The sequence below is a fragment of the Heterodontus francisci genome, chromosome 19 (assembly GCF_036365525.1).
Source record: "Heterodontus francisci isolate sHetFra1 chromosome 19, sHetFra1.hap1, whole genome shotgun sequence".
NCBI lineage: Eukaryota > Metazoa > Chordata > Chondrichthyes > Heterodontiformes > Heterodontidae > Heterodontus > Heterodontus francisci.
Window position 1 is genome coordinate 77,944,039 of NC_090389.1, and position 13,505 is coordinate 77,957,543.

The 13,505-nt window shown below is 42.6% G+C and overlaps 1 protein-coding gene across 3 annotated transcripts in view; it reads left to right on the top strand.

Moving 5' to 3' along the window:
* Positions 1–13,505, top strand: part of mst1rb (macrophage stimulating 1 receptor b) — a 131,269-nt gene that overhangs the window by 95,325 nt on the left and 22,439 nt on the right. For all 3 annotated transcript variants that reach the window (XM_068052055.1, XM_068052054.1, XM_068052056.1), the window contains 6 exons: positions 276–446; positions 4,385–4,478; positions 5,457–5,672; positions 7,502–7,645; positions 9,006–9,162; positions 12,399–12,485. In XM_068052055.1, the coding sequence (XP_067908156.1) occupies positions 276–446; positions 4,385–4,478; positions 5,457–5,672; positions 7,502–7,645; positions 9,006–9,162; positions 12,399–12,485 (869 nt within the window). The remainder of the gene's footprint in view (positions 1–275; positions 447–4,384; positions 4,479–5,456; positions 5,673–7,501; positions 7,646–9,005; positions 9,163–12,398; positions 12,486–13,505) is intronic.

A 13,505-nucleotide genomic window follows, 5' to 3' on the forward strand; every position in this document is an offset into this window, starting at 1 on the left:
TTTAGAAGGGGAGAGTTCTACATTCCAGAATGTGGGAGGGTGGTGGATTGATGAAGAGATAGCGTGAACTTCACATGAACTCTTCAGTTCTCTGGAGTGTTGAACGACATCTGTAATGTTTTCTACTGTGTAACATCTGGAAAAAAGATTGTCCATTGATTTTTCTGTTGTTGTCGAATGACCAGAAGTCCTGAGACAAATATGTATTGTTTTAACTTTATCAAAAGGCCCACTTTTCTCATCCTATTTTTGTACATATTACTTTTATTTGCCAGAAAAAAAAGTACTTCTATACAATGCACAACTCCAAAAATGGATTCGTTGAGGGAAGTGCCTCCTATTGTAGTGATAGACTCTGCAAACGTAACAACTGAGAGCAACTTCACGTTCCAATACCGAGGGAACCCTGTCATCCACAACATCTCCCCACGCTGCAGCATTGCAAGGTAAGCCACAACCATTTAGCCGAGTCTTGTGCAAGTGGCTTGATCACGCAATGAGGTAACAGAAGGTTACCAGCTGTTATTAGTATTGTAAGAACGCCATGATAAATTACTTGAGTAGAACATAGGAACAGGAGCAGGCCAATCAGCTTCTCGTGCCTGTTTCGCCATTCCGTTCGATCCTGGATGATGTGTATCTTTTACTCCATCTACCTGCCTTGGTTCCATAAGCCTTAAACAGAAGGTTTATGTATATTGAGGGGAAGGGGGTTTCCATGCCAGTGATTGGTTTGCATCAGGGAAGCCAAAAGGTACAGTCGGGTCATAATAACTACAATATATGTGCACATTGTGCAAGAGAAGGCTGGTGGGGTGACTGAATAGAGGCCTTTAAAATGATGAAAGATTTTGATAGAGTAGACACAGAGGAAATGTTTCCAATTGTGGGGGGAAGAACCAAACTAGAGGCCATCGATATAAAATAGTTACCAAGAAATCAAATTGAGAATGTAGAAGAAGCTTCTTTACCCAGAGAGTGTTGAGAATGTCCACCTTGCTACTGTTGGTAGTAGTTTAAGCAAATAGTATAGATACATTTAAGGGGAGGTGAGATAAGCATATAAGGGAGATGGAAATTGAGGATTATGCACATAGAGTTGGATGGGGAAGGATGGGAGGAGGCTGATGTGGAGTATAGATGCCAGCATAGACTGGTTGGGCCAAATGGCCTGTTTCTATGCTGTCTATTCTATCGAATTCCATGTATTTGGGGTAGATCTTGACTTTGTGCGTTAGTGTGAAATGGGGAATTTCCAAATGGAAATAAAAAAGGGGAGAGATGTAAGATGGGCTGTTTACTCTCCATTAACTGTTTTACGCTATCACACAAAGTCAGGAAAAATCCCATTGTGTTACCGGATCTCATTTGTGTGTGTGTGTGTTGTGCAATGAAAATTGATGCATGTATTTGGAGAAAGAAGGATGGAAATTGTTATGCAGGGAGTTGTGGGTATAGCCCTGTGTCCCGTCACTCCACAGTGCAGCACATCAGTGCAGGAATGAACTCTGACTGACTGACCAAGAGTGAAAAATGCTGTTGCGTTGTGTTAAGTGAACATTTCATTAGATTTAAAATGCTGAATTATCTACACTGTGCCTTGTAAAGAATTGGACACTTGCATAACTTTCACAAATGTAGCATGTCGAGAGCTGCGAAGACATCTGTTAAGACTGACTTAATGGCGTAGTACATTTAAAAAGCTTATTGAGATTGTAACCACACTTCATAAGGTAGTTTCTCACACAAGGTCAAGTTCTTTACTGAATTAATTATGGCTGCCTTGCCCAGAATAAACAAGGCTGCCCGTAGTTTGTATTTCATCATTGCATTGCAATGTCATATTATTTTTGGTCAATTGTTTTTATTAGTCCTTTTGTGTATTTAGCTTACAGTCTTCCCTATGTATTAACGTCTTGGATTTGCTTTTGAGTCTAATATTCTGATAGATTAAGTGAATGTGCAAAACTATGCAAATGGATTTCACTGTAGGTAAATATGATATCATCTACTTTGGACCTAAAAAGGATAGAACAGGGTACTGTCTAAATGGTGAAAAGCCAGAAACAGTGGGGGTCCAGGTACATCGATCATTAAAATGTCATGAACAGGTACAGAAAATAATCAAAAATGCTAATGGAATGCTGACCTTTATATCCAGAGGACTAGAATACAAGGGGGTGGAAGTCATGCTTCAGCTGTACAAAGCCCAGGTTAGAGCACACCTGGAATAATGTAAGCAGTTCTGGGCACCACACCTTAGGAAGGATATATTGGCCTTGGAGGGAGTGCAAGTCTACTTGGAGAGTAGATTGACCAGAATAATACCGGGACTCCAAGGATTAAATTACGGGGAGAGATTACACAAACTAGGCTTGTGTTCCCTGGAATTTAGAAGGCTAAGGGGTGATTTGATCGGAGTTTTCAGATATGAAGGGAAACTGATAGGGTAGATATAGAGACACTATTTCCACAGGTTAGGGAGTCCAGGATTAGGGGACGTTGCCTAAAAATTAGAGCCAAATCTTTCAGGAGTGAAACTTCAATTGATGTTATGTCAATTGTTAATTTTAAAACTAAGATTGAAAGATTTTTGTTTACCAAAGGTATTAAGGGATATGGGGCAAAGGTGGGTATATGGAGTTAGGTCACAGATCAGTCATGATCTCATTGAATGGCGAAACAGGCTCGAGTGGCTAAATGGCCAACTCCGTTCCGATGAAGGGTCACTGACCCGAAACGTTAACTCTGCTTCTCTTTTCACAGATGCTGCCAGACCTGCTGAGTGGTTCCAGCATTTCTTGTTTTTATTTCAGATATCCAGCATCTGCAGTATTTTGCTTTTATCCGTTCCTATCCTACTGGTTTCTCCAAAAAATGGCCCTTCATAGCAAATGACAAGCTGGATGGGTTGCATCTGGGCAGGACTGGGACCAATTTCCTCGGGGGTGTGGGGGTGGTGTTTGCTAGTGCTGTCGGGGAGGGTTTAAACTAGAATGGCAGGGGGATGGGAATCTGAAAAGGGAGACAGAGGAGGGGGAAACAAGGATAGAAATGAAAGACAGAAAGGTAAGAAGAAAAAGTGGAAGACAGAGAAAACAAGAGTGAGAAACAAATGGGGCCATAGTGCAAAATAAAGCTAAGATGACCAGCAATGTTGAAATGACAAGTCTAAAGGCATTGTGTCTTAATGCGTGGAGCATTCGCAATAAGGTAGATGAATTAACAGCGCAAATTGATATAAACGGTTATGATATAATTGTGATTACGGAGACATGGCTGCAGGGTGACCAAGGATGGGAACTGAACATCCGCGGTATTCATTATTTAGGAATGACAGGCAAAAAGGGAAAGGAGGAGGGGTAGCGTTGTTAGTAAAGGAGGAAATCAATGCAATAGTGAGGAAGGATATTGGCTTGGAAAATCATGATGTGGAATCTGTATGGGTGGAGCTAAGAAACAAGGGGCAGAAAATGTTGGTGGGGGTTGTCTATAGGCCCCCAAACAGTAGTGGAGATGTAAGAGATGGCATTAAGCAGGAAATTAGAGACGCAGGCAATAAGGGTACAACCGGAATCATGGGTGAGTTTAATCTGCATATAGATTGGTCAAACCAAATTAGCAATAATACTGTGGTGGAGGATTTCCTGGAGTGTGATTTGGACAAGTTGTGTGAGTGGGCAAATGTTTTCCAATCGCGGAATCACATCATTCGTCACTAACAGGACGCTGCCGTTGAGCCAAAAATATATCCTGCCTGTCACACAAATGAGTAATGAGATATATGAATTTCAGTGCCAGTGTGGTACTAAGTATATAGACTGTACGTTCCAAAGACTGGCAAATTGTATCAAACAACATGTCCCTTCCGTTGTTCGCAACGGGCAAGGTACAGACTGTACCCAACCAGCCCGTGCTTGCAAAACTCAAAACACTGTGTCCAACATTATATGTGATTCCGCGATTGGACAACATTTGCTAAATAATCCTCAGTGCGCTAAGAATTACGTTGACAATCAATTTAAGATTGTCAGTCGGGCTCGCAGTGTGGCGTGTTTGTGCATACTGGAAGCTACATATATTAATACACAGGGTCCTGTTCTTTGAAGACAGAAAGAACATGTACAAACATTGCACCTGTTTCAGCTAAACAAAATAAGTGACAGCCATTCGCTGGTTCATTCCTCAGGGCAATGCCTTGACCAATCAAAGTCAAGCTGCCTGGTTTAAATTTGGGTTTTTGTTGAAACATTTCTCAAGGTAAAGCTGACTGTGTGCTGCGTTTGTGAGTCTCTCTCTTTCATGCATGTATTAAGTATCTAATCACCCTTAAGATACTTTAATCCACTGGGCTTCCTGACAGTGAATGCTACTGTTTCCACAGCGGCCTCAACATCACAATAAGTGGGACCAATCTGACCTCTGTGTATCAACCGAAGCTAGTATTTACTGACGAGAATAACAAACAGTTTGAAAAGGTAGGTTTTTAGGTTGGAAATATTTTATTCTAGCCATCCTCCCCATATATTTCTCCCTCTCCCCTAAACTCTTCCTCCTAATACGTAGTTGGGCAGAGCTTTAACAACAAAGTCACGATTTACCTTGTGAATCGCCAGCTCTATTGTCAGTGTGGAAAGAGTCTGTTGGCTTAAAGACAAATCCTGATTTTCAGATTGGAGAAACAAAATAAATTTGTGCCTGGCAGCATTAAATCCAAGAGGAAATAATACTCAATACCTGTTACGTTGTTTGCCGTATCCCCAGGGCTGTGTAACCCAGCTGAGGCCTTACTTTTCTCCAAGTCCATTGATTATAATAACTTCAGAATAGGACCAGATTTTACAGGACCTAATTAAATGTTTCTGAAATCTTTCAGCCCTCACCTTTCAGCCCCATCTTTGTGTAGCAATATTGTTATCTCCGACACTGTGAGGAGCTCCATGTGGATCTGCTGCTGGCGTTTGTGCAGCAAGAATTGTGCACTCTTAGCATTCCAAACTGCTTTGAGTCTTTTGCTGGAGAAATAAACTTAGTAATGACAATGCTTAGAGAATATGGTTAGAGAATATGAGCTTGGTGATTTGACTCAGTGTCATGTCCTGTGACTTGTTCCCAAGCCAAATGCAGCGCAATTTGCTGTAAAGCATTGAAATTTGGCATTGCCTCCAAGGCTGTAAAATGGCTAGTATAGATTAAAGACAACTAAACAGGTTTCTCCCTTCCCTCTTTCTCTCGCTTCCTGTTTTCTTTCCCTGTTTCTCTCTCTGTTTCTCCATCTCCTTTCTTTCTTTGTCTCGCTCTTTTTCTCTCTCCCATAAAGCTTGAAATGAATAAAAGCTTCTGCAGTCCCGGATTGGCGATCTTGTCTTTTCCCTTGCTTCCCCCACTCAACATCTCTACGCACTCTTATGTGTTAATATTTGCTCAATCCTAAATAGCCCTCCTCTTGACTGCAGGCATGTGAAGAACCAGACTCTGCCGAGACAATGACCTGCCAGACACCTCCGGTTTCCGACGATAGAGCAGAAGGAAATCTTATTGTGATTATGGATGGTGTACAGAACTTGATGCCATTTCAGATGGAATACATGCCCAACTATGAGGTTATTCCATTTGAAAACGAGGAGAAGATCTACAAGTTGACGAAGGATGAAGATGAGATTGAGTTGCATGTGAGTTGATTATTTTGGTTCTTCACTCCCATGAGAAAATGTGTAAACTATATAGAGGTTTACAAATTAAATTGCTAATCTGTACTCTTGGGTCGCTTTCTTAGAACGAAACTTTATTTTGAAGTTCACGACTATGCATATCATATAGGTGAACAAGAAATACAACAAGAAATAACGAGTGTTACATAGAAAGCTACTGGTGCATATATGTGGGGTTTACTCACACATCACCCAGTACATGGCTCAACAGTGACATTGCTGGAGCTGCATGGGTGAGTTGCCTAACTATTTGAACCTGTCTCTGAACAGTATGGGTCGGGACCCCCATTTAACCCTGACGTGAGGGACCCAACCCAAAACACAAAATGCAGCCGCCCCATATCTCTCATTACCTATCAATTGTAATTTTGAAATTTTTCACTGATCCCCCTCCCCCACCACTTCAACTGCTTTTTGGGAGAAAATTCCAGATTTCCACTACCCTTTATGTGAAGAAGTACTTCCTGATATTATCCCTGAATGACCAAGCTCTAACTTTAAGTTTATGTGACCCCCGACCCCTGATCTAGTTCTAGATTTCCCCACCAGAGGAAAAAGTTTCTCTCTGACCACCCTATCAAATTTTTAAATCATCTTTTCAAAAGTTCATTCCAAAACGAAATTGGATGGGCACTTGAGGACTAAGGGGAAAGAGCGGGGGAATAGGACTGACTGGATTGTTCTACATAGTGCCAGCATTGACTCAATGGGCCAAATGGCCTCCTTCTGAGTTTTAATGACTCTAAGGGCAGGACTGTCGAGCTCCGCTGAGGTCAGGAATGGGGGCAGATGGGGCCTGGAAATACTGGAACTGGCCAGCATGCCGCTTTCCCAACCCCATTCCCGGCCGAGGCGGGTTCGAGGCCCGGAAAGGCCGCTTACCCACAATGAGGCGGGCAGCCAATTGGGCTCGTTGAGTCTCGTTAAGTGTAAGTAATGGACGCCGACTGGGATTTTCCAGTCTGCCTGCAGTTTCCCGATGCGACAGGGGGGCAGTTTAACTGGAGGCAGACACCCAGTGGCAGTTTGGGGTGCTAGTACTCCAGTCAGGCCTACAGGCCCTCCCTGCCTGCCTGGGTGCAGCTGCAGCCAAAAGCTGCTCTGTAGAGTGGCTCCCCCACTCGCCACCAACACCCATCGTGGTGGCCTGGCTGCTTTCTATAATGTTTAATTGGATTTTTTAAAAAGTGGCTGAGAGGGCACCTTCTTATTGAAGCACCCTTTCAGTTACTTACCTTTTACTGCAGCTTGCTGCTCCTCTGAAGCTAGAAGGCCTCTGATTGACCCTCCAGCTTTGAGAGCCCACCTACTGCCCTTAATTGGACAGGGAACCTGTCTTCATGTCAATTGAAGAGCTGCCAGCTCAAAATTCCAACCAGTGTCAGTTGCCCCCAGGGGCATGTTGAGGATATGGAAATGGTCCTGGCTCTAGGTTCTCACCCCCAAAGTGAAAATCTAACCCGATAACTCTATCTTAAACACTTCAATTAAATCCTTCCCTGCCCCCCCGCCCCATACCTTTCTAAAGAGCTATTTAGTGAAACATGATTAAGTAAGCAACAGAAAGATAAAAAATGTTTGTCATTGGCCTTGGGTGTTAACTAAATCACTTGTTAGTAATTCCCAGAATGGCTATTTCGAACAAGGAGCTGAAGATGGGGAAAAGATAAATTCCTGTACTTTATTCAATAGTGGATTTTCATTTTGCTGACAGTGTGGGAGAAGATTGAAAGGCAAACTGTTTGGCAACTTCCTTTTAACATGATTTTCTTTTGTTTCTATGGAGATAGCACGTAATGTTGCATCAGCTGAAGGAGTGCTTGAATGTATCTCTTACTGTGGGAGGCAAGGACTGTGAAATAAGAATACTCATGCAAGAGATCATCTGCAGGGTCCAACCTGAACAGATCCCCAGGGGAGGGCTTCCAGTCAAGGTTTGCATATTGAACTATCTAACATTTTACAGAGGCATATTTCCCACTATCCCTTTTGTAGGGAAATTTAAAGCATCTGCTTCATAGACATGTTCATGATTATGCTTCACGAAAGGCTACAAGGGAAATCTGCCTCTCATGTCACGATGTATGGTGTCATAATGTGTTCGGGCTCTGACACCTCTGGTTTCTCCATGTAATTTCTTCATGACCCCAGTCATGCAGTTATAGGAGGGGTCAGGTTCATTCTCTGCACCCTCCTCCAGGGGTAAAGCAAGGAAGGTCAGAGGTCGAGCTGCTACTCGGTTTCTTTATAGTCGCTGTTACTGCAGCATTATGGGAAGCAAGCCAATCACCTGCCTCTTGGCCAAGATGTCCTCAAATGGTGTTGCTTCAACTCAGTTGTTACAATCCGCTCATAATTCAAAGCAATTTTGTTCAAATTATCTGATAATGCAATTATTTTAGCACAGTATTATTTACATTGATTAAATCAAATTATCGAACAACCAGAATTTTCTTAGTGCAAAATTAGAAAATATGTCGGAATTATCAGGAATAGATTAAATCCTTTCATTTCTATGTTTGGGTAATGGAGTCCAATTGAAGAATGCAAGAAGAAACTTCGGTTGCAAAAAAAGTCCATTCAGGCACCTAGAACTCATGGCTCTGGTACCAAACTCCGCAACAAGCAAACTCAGAGTGATTAGAATATGAAACTCCCACGTGGGCCGGAATTTTATAGTGGGCGGACGGGAGCCGGACTCCGACGTAAATGTTGGTGACGTACCCGCTTCCGCCTACCCCGGGGATCTGTCCCGCACTTTACGGATCCCCGGGCTTTAATTGTCCCCTGGCGGGACTTCCACCCACTTGAGGGAGGAGGTCCCGCCTCAGTGAGCTGCCGGCCCGCTGATTGCCGCTCAATTTTACTCTGCCCCCCCATGCCACCATCCGACCCGCTGGGGCGGCGTAAAATTCCGGCCATAGAATAGTTGAGGTGACCAGCTTTTAAGGGGATGTTAGATAAGTACATAAGGGAGAAAGGTATAGAAGGATATGTTGGGAGGGTTAAATGAAGAGGGGTGGGAGGAGGCTCATGTCGAGCATAAACACTGGCATCGACCAGCTGGGCCAAATGGACAGGATCTAAGCTGTAAACTCTATGTAATTTTGTGTCATGTAAAAGTTGAACTACCCTGATGTTTTCATTGCTGCTGCATTGCTTGAGAGATTGTTCCGACCGTTTCGGGTCAAATACTCCAACTATTCAGAGCTCGTGGGTGGAAAATTTAGCATTTAAAATGCTCTGTCAAGACTCTGTTTGATCTTATTGTTCTTTTCTCATTCGTACCCTTAGCTCTGGGTGAATAATGTGGAGTACTTCATTGGGTATGTCATCTACGTTGATGAAAGTGTCAATACAAATGTCGGAATTATCATTGGCACCATTGTGTTTTTGCTGGCGACAGTGGTTTTGCTTGCTGTGTTGGTGATATACAAGAAGAAAAGTAAAGGTAATTCTCTTCTTTTTCTGACAGCACTGGCTCATCCATGACTACCGTTCCGGGCTTACCAGCCAATCTCCCGTACCTCAGTCAATATGTGGCAGGAAGGGGGTGGGAAGAGGCTGTTCAGTAGCAGTTTGGTCAAGGGAGGACGGGTGGTAGAAAGAAGGAATAAAAATTCCACGCTGGAAAAGAGCTGACCTCACTTTATATCATCAGAGGAAGACTATAAAAGCAGTTTAATTGTAAAAGTGCCATTTGCCTGTTGTTTATGTGTGAGTCCAGATAGAATGCTGACAAGCTATTAGACTGTGATGGCATCACAAGTCAAACCAAATCCTATTCTTTCCTGCTGGGGTTATTTGATAAAGATTACAAACAGAAGCTCTGGCGAATTATCTCATTTTAAAATTTCCCTCCCTAATCCTGGAGCGCCAATGCTGATTGAAGGGCTGTTCATCGAATCCTAGAACAGTTACAGCGCTGAAGGAGGCCATTCGGCCCATCGTGTCTGTGCCTGCTGTCTGCAAGAACAACTCGCCTGGTCCCACTCCGTAGCCCTGCAACCTTTTTCCATTCAGATAATTATTTAATTCTCTTTTGAAAGCCTCAGTTGAATCTGGTTCCACTGCACGCTCAGGCAGTGATCCTAACCTCTTGCTGTGTAAAAACATTTTCCTCATGTTGCCATTGCTTCTTTTGCCAGACACAGACACTCAGACTGTCCTACAATACAATATAAACAGAGAGTTGCAGTCCCCTGAGTGCTGCTTCAGATTGACAGATCAGGAATGAAACTTGCAATTCCAAAGCAAAATACTGCAGATGCTGGAAATCTGAAATAAAACACAGAAAATTCTGGAAATACTAAACAGGTCTGGCAGCATCTGTAGAGAGAGAAAAACAGAGTTAATATTTAAGGCTGATGACCTATCATCAGAAAGCCTCGACCTTAAAACCTCCCTCTTTGGCCAAGCTTTTGGTCACCTGTCCCAATATCTCCTTATGTGGCTCAGTGCTAAATTTCATTTGATTACGCTCCTGTGAAGCACCTTGGGATGTTCTTATGACATTAAAGGTGCTATATAAATACAGGTTGTTGTCGTTTATTATTTTACAGTTAGACTATTTTTATAATGGTGCAGGAAAGCTCCTGAAATGACATAAAGTAAGGTCACTTCTTTTCCACACTGGGACTTCTAATTCTTTCTTCCCCTGACTCCATTACTAAACTTCAAGGGAACAAATTCCTAGTCCCCTTTCCTCCCCCCACATACTGCTTTTTTTGAATTTTCTTCTCCCTTTGTATGTCAGTGTGGCTCACTTGTTAATACTCCCGTCTCTGAATTGGAAGGTTATGGTGTTAAGCCCCATATTAGCCATTTAAGCTTGCAGTGCAAACTGAGAACTCCAATGCCACACTGAGCATGTGCAATGTTGAACCAATTGTTGATTTGTTATTAGCCCTGCCTGCCCATTTCACTGGTGTAGGTGGGCAGAAAAAAATCTCACATTGTTTTTCGAAGAAGGGGAGGAAATCCACCCCATGTTATGACTAACATTCATCCCTCAAACAATACTGTCAAAAACAGATTGCCCATCTCATTGCTGATTGTGGGGTCTGACTGTGTGCAAAATAGCTTCCACGTTTACCTAGAACACAACGTTAAAGGTGTTAAGGGTTACGAAACTAAGGGAAGTAGATGGAATGAAGCCGTTGTCATGAAGATCCCACCTGCCACGAATGAGGCATATTAATTTCATCATATGAAACATTAATTTTAAACTGTTGCTGGACTGAAGAGATGAATTGTTTGAAGAGATCAGCAGTGGCTGGAAAAATTTGCATGCGAAGAGACAGTTGCCTAGGAAAAGACAATGGAACTGCTCCCTGATCCAATTAACCCAAATGGATTTTGATCAGCAGACACTGAAAGTGGAACAAGCCAGTATTCCATTTCCACACACCGTACCCACCCCCCCAATACCCCCCACTGCGGGTGTCTGCTACGATGAAAGGAATCCATAAAAATGCAGGAAAGTTTGTTGAAAAAACAACTAGTCACATGACTAGCCTGCTGGCCCAGGGTTTTTGAATTGTGCTCACTGGACAGGTTGAGGACAGAGACTGCTTTGAAGACAACAGAGAAGGAAGGTCTCTCCCTGGCTATCTCTCTATCACAAATTTCCATATCCAATGAAGCCACTTAAACCTCAAGAGAGAAGACTCCTACATCAAAACGATTTGAAATTGTGCACTGGGCCCCAATAAAATGGCAAGATCTAACTGCAATCAAAGACTCTACATTGAACTCGAAGGACAGTAAATGACCTCCAGCTATTGCTTCAAACTTTTCCCCTTTATTCTTGCTCCTTTTCTGTTTCTATCTGCGTGTGTGTTTATTGCGTATGCATGCTAGCATGGTCGCGTCACGTATTCGCAGTAGTTTTATCCGAATTAGAGGTTTAAGGTTAATAAACTTACACCTTTCTTGTTTAAATCTAAGAAAATCTGTCTGGTTGATCTCTTTGCCTTAAAATTGGAGAGCAGTGAACTGAGGAGGAGCTAAAAACATGATGTTTTAAAAATTAAACCCTGTTACAGTCAAACCAGGCAAAGGCTGGGAGGAAACCTCTAGACCCCTTCTCATCTGGTCGTAACACCATAATCTAACTGAATGTTGGAAAAGTCTCGAAGGGCTGAATGGCCTACTCCTGTTCCTACCTATGCAAACATCACTCCATCTCAAAGTAATTTATTGGCTGTGCGAAGTGCGATTGAAATGAAAGTTCTTTTTCTTCCTTCCTTATGGTTCTTTTTCTTCTCAATTTTCTTTCCTAAGCCACTGTTATGCTTCAGGTTAGTTAGGCAAACTGGCGTCTGCCGCCCAGCTCCTGGTGTTTGCAGGATTAATTCTGGCTCTCTTGTCCTGGTCTTAGTCTCAGAGACCATGTTTTGCCTGGGTGTACAATTCTGCTGCTGGGTTAAGGAAGCTAGATTTACTGGGAGGCACTTTATGACCCCAATCTCCATGGATCCAACCCAATCAGTAGCTTTTTTCTGACATTGAGCAATTTTCAATGTACAATGGATGTGAGATATATCAATTAATTTAATCACCCCTTGATATACACATATCAATGCTACTTCCATTACCTAATGATGATTCACTGTGTTTATTTATATTAAGAGTTTAATAATGACTTAAGAAGCCAGCTGACAAAAAATATATCTTATTTTTCAGAGCATGCAGATTTACTGAACCGTTTTGAGGCTTCAGTTAACATGATGTCTCTCAATACAGTACCATCCGTTCCCACCGATTATACTCGTAAGTCCCAGTATGAAGTCAGTTTCTGATCTCATAAAAGGAGCAGTTTGCTTTTAATTTGCAATTTTATTTTTAAATTCCTTTGCAAATGCAACGCGGCCTCATTCTTCAAGATGGAAGAAATTGCCAATCTAATTTTAAGGACTCACACCCTGTCAGGTTTGGCTCTATCCTGTGCTTGTTGGTGGGAGTGGGTGAGTGTCAGAGGGGAGGACCTCACGGTCGTAGCTTGTTTAGTCTACCCACTTGAAAAGCAGCATCCCTGCTGAAGGAGCAAGAGTGATATCTGCTTGTAATTCATATGTTTTTTTAAATAATCTTTTTACATTGTATGCTTTATTTGGGAGAACCATGACACTGGTAATTAGTGCTAAGTTAAGGTGTATTGCAGTTCTAACTAAGAGGATTTGTGTTTTAAATGGTTAATGCACTTGGATAACTTTTTACTCTGCCCTAATTTTCGCCCATCCTCTCCTGGCGCACATTTCCCAGTCATTGCATCCGGGAGTATTGGACAGCTTGGACATAGTGCAATGAGGGAAATTAGGTGGGGAAGATGATCGCACGCTGGTAATGGAGCCCTTTGGATTTTCCAGTCATTTAAATGGGTGGAGAGTATTGATCAGGATTCCTTATGGAGGTGCAATCCTTCCTCCCTGCCAACCACTCAACCCAGCCAATCCAATAGCCGAGGTGCAATAGCAGGCAATCTGTCCCACAGACACTTGTTGGGATACAATTCCACAAATGCTGGCAGTCCTCTGGCACCTTGTCCAATGGCCATTCTTCATTGGAAAAGCTAGGTAACAAGAGTTCTCTTGGGCAAGTTCTCTTGGGCCGCGTAAGAAACTCAAAGCCGACAATTGAAATCTCCTTCAATTTTCCCACTGCATTGAAGTAGAATTCTAATTAACCGCAGTTGTATTCAGTGCACCAACAGATACAGCCCTTCTGCAAAAGCAGGAGCATTTTGTATTGCTGATGCATTGAACAGTTTAGTTGAATACAAGGTTTAAGTCC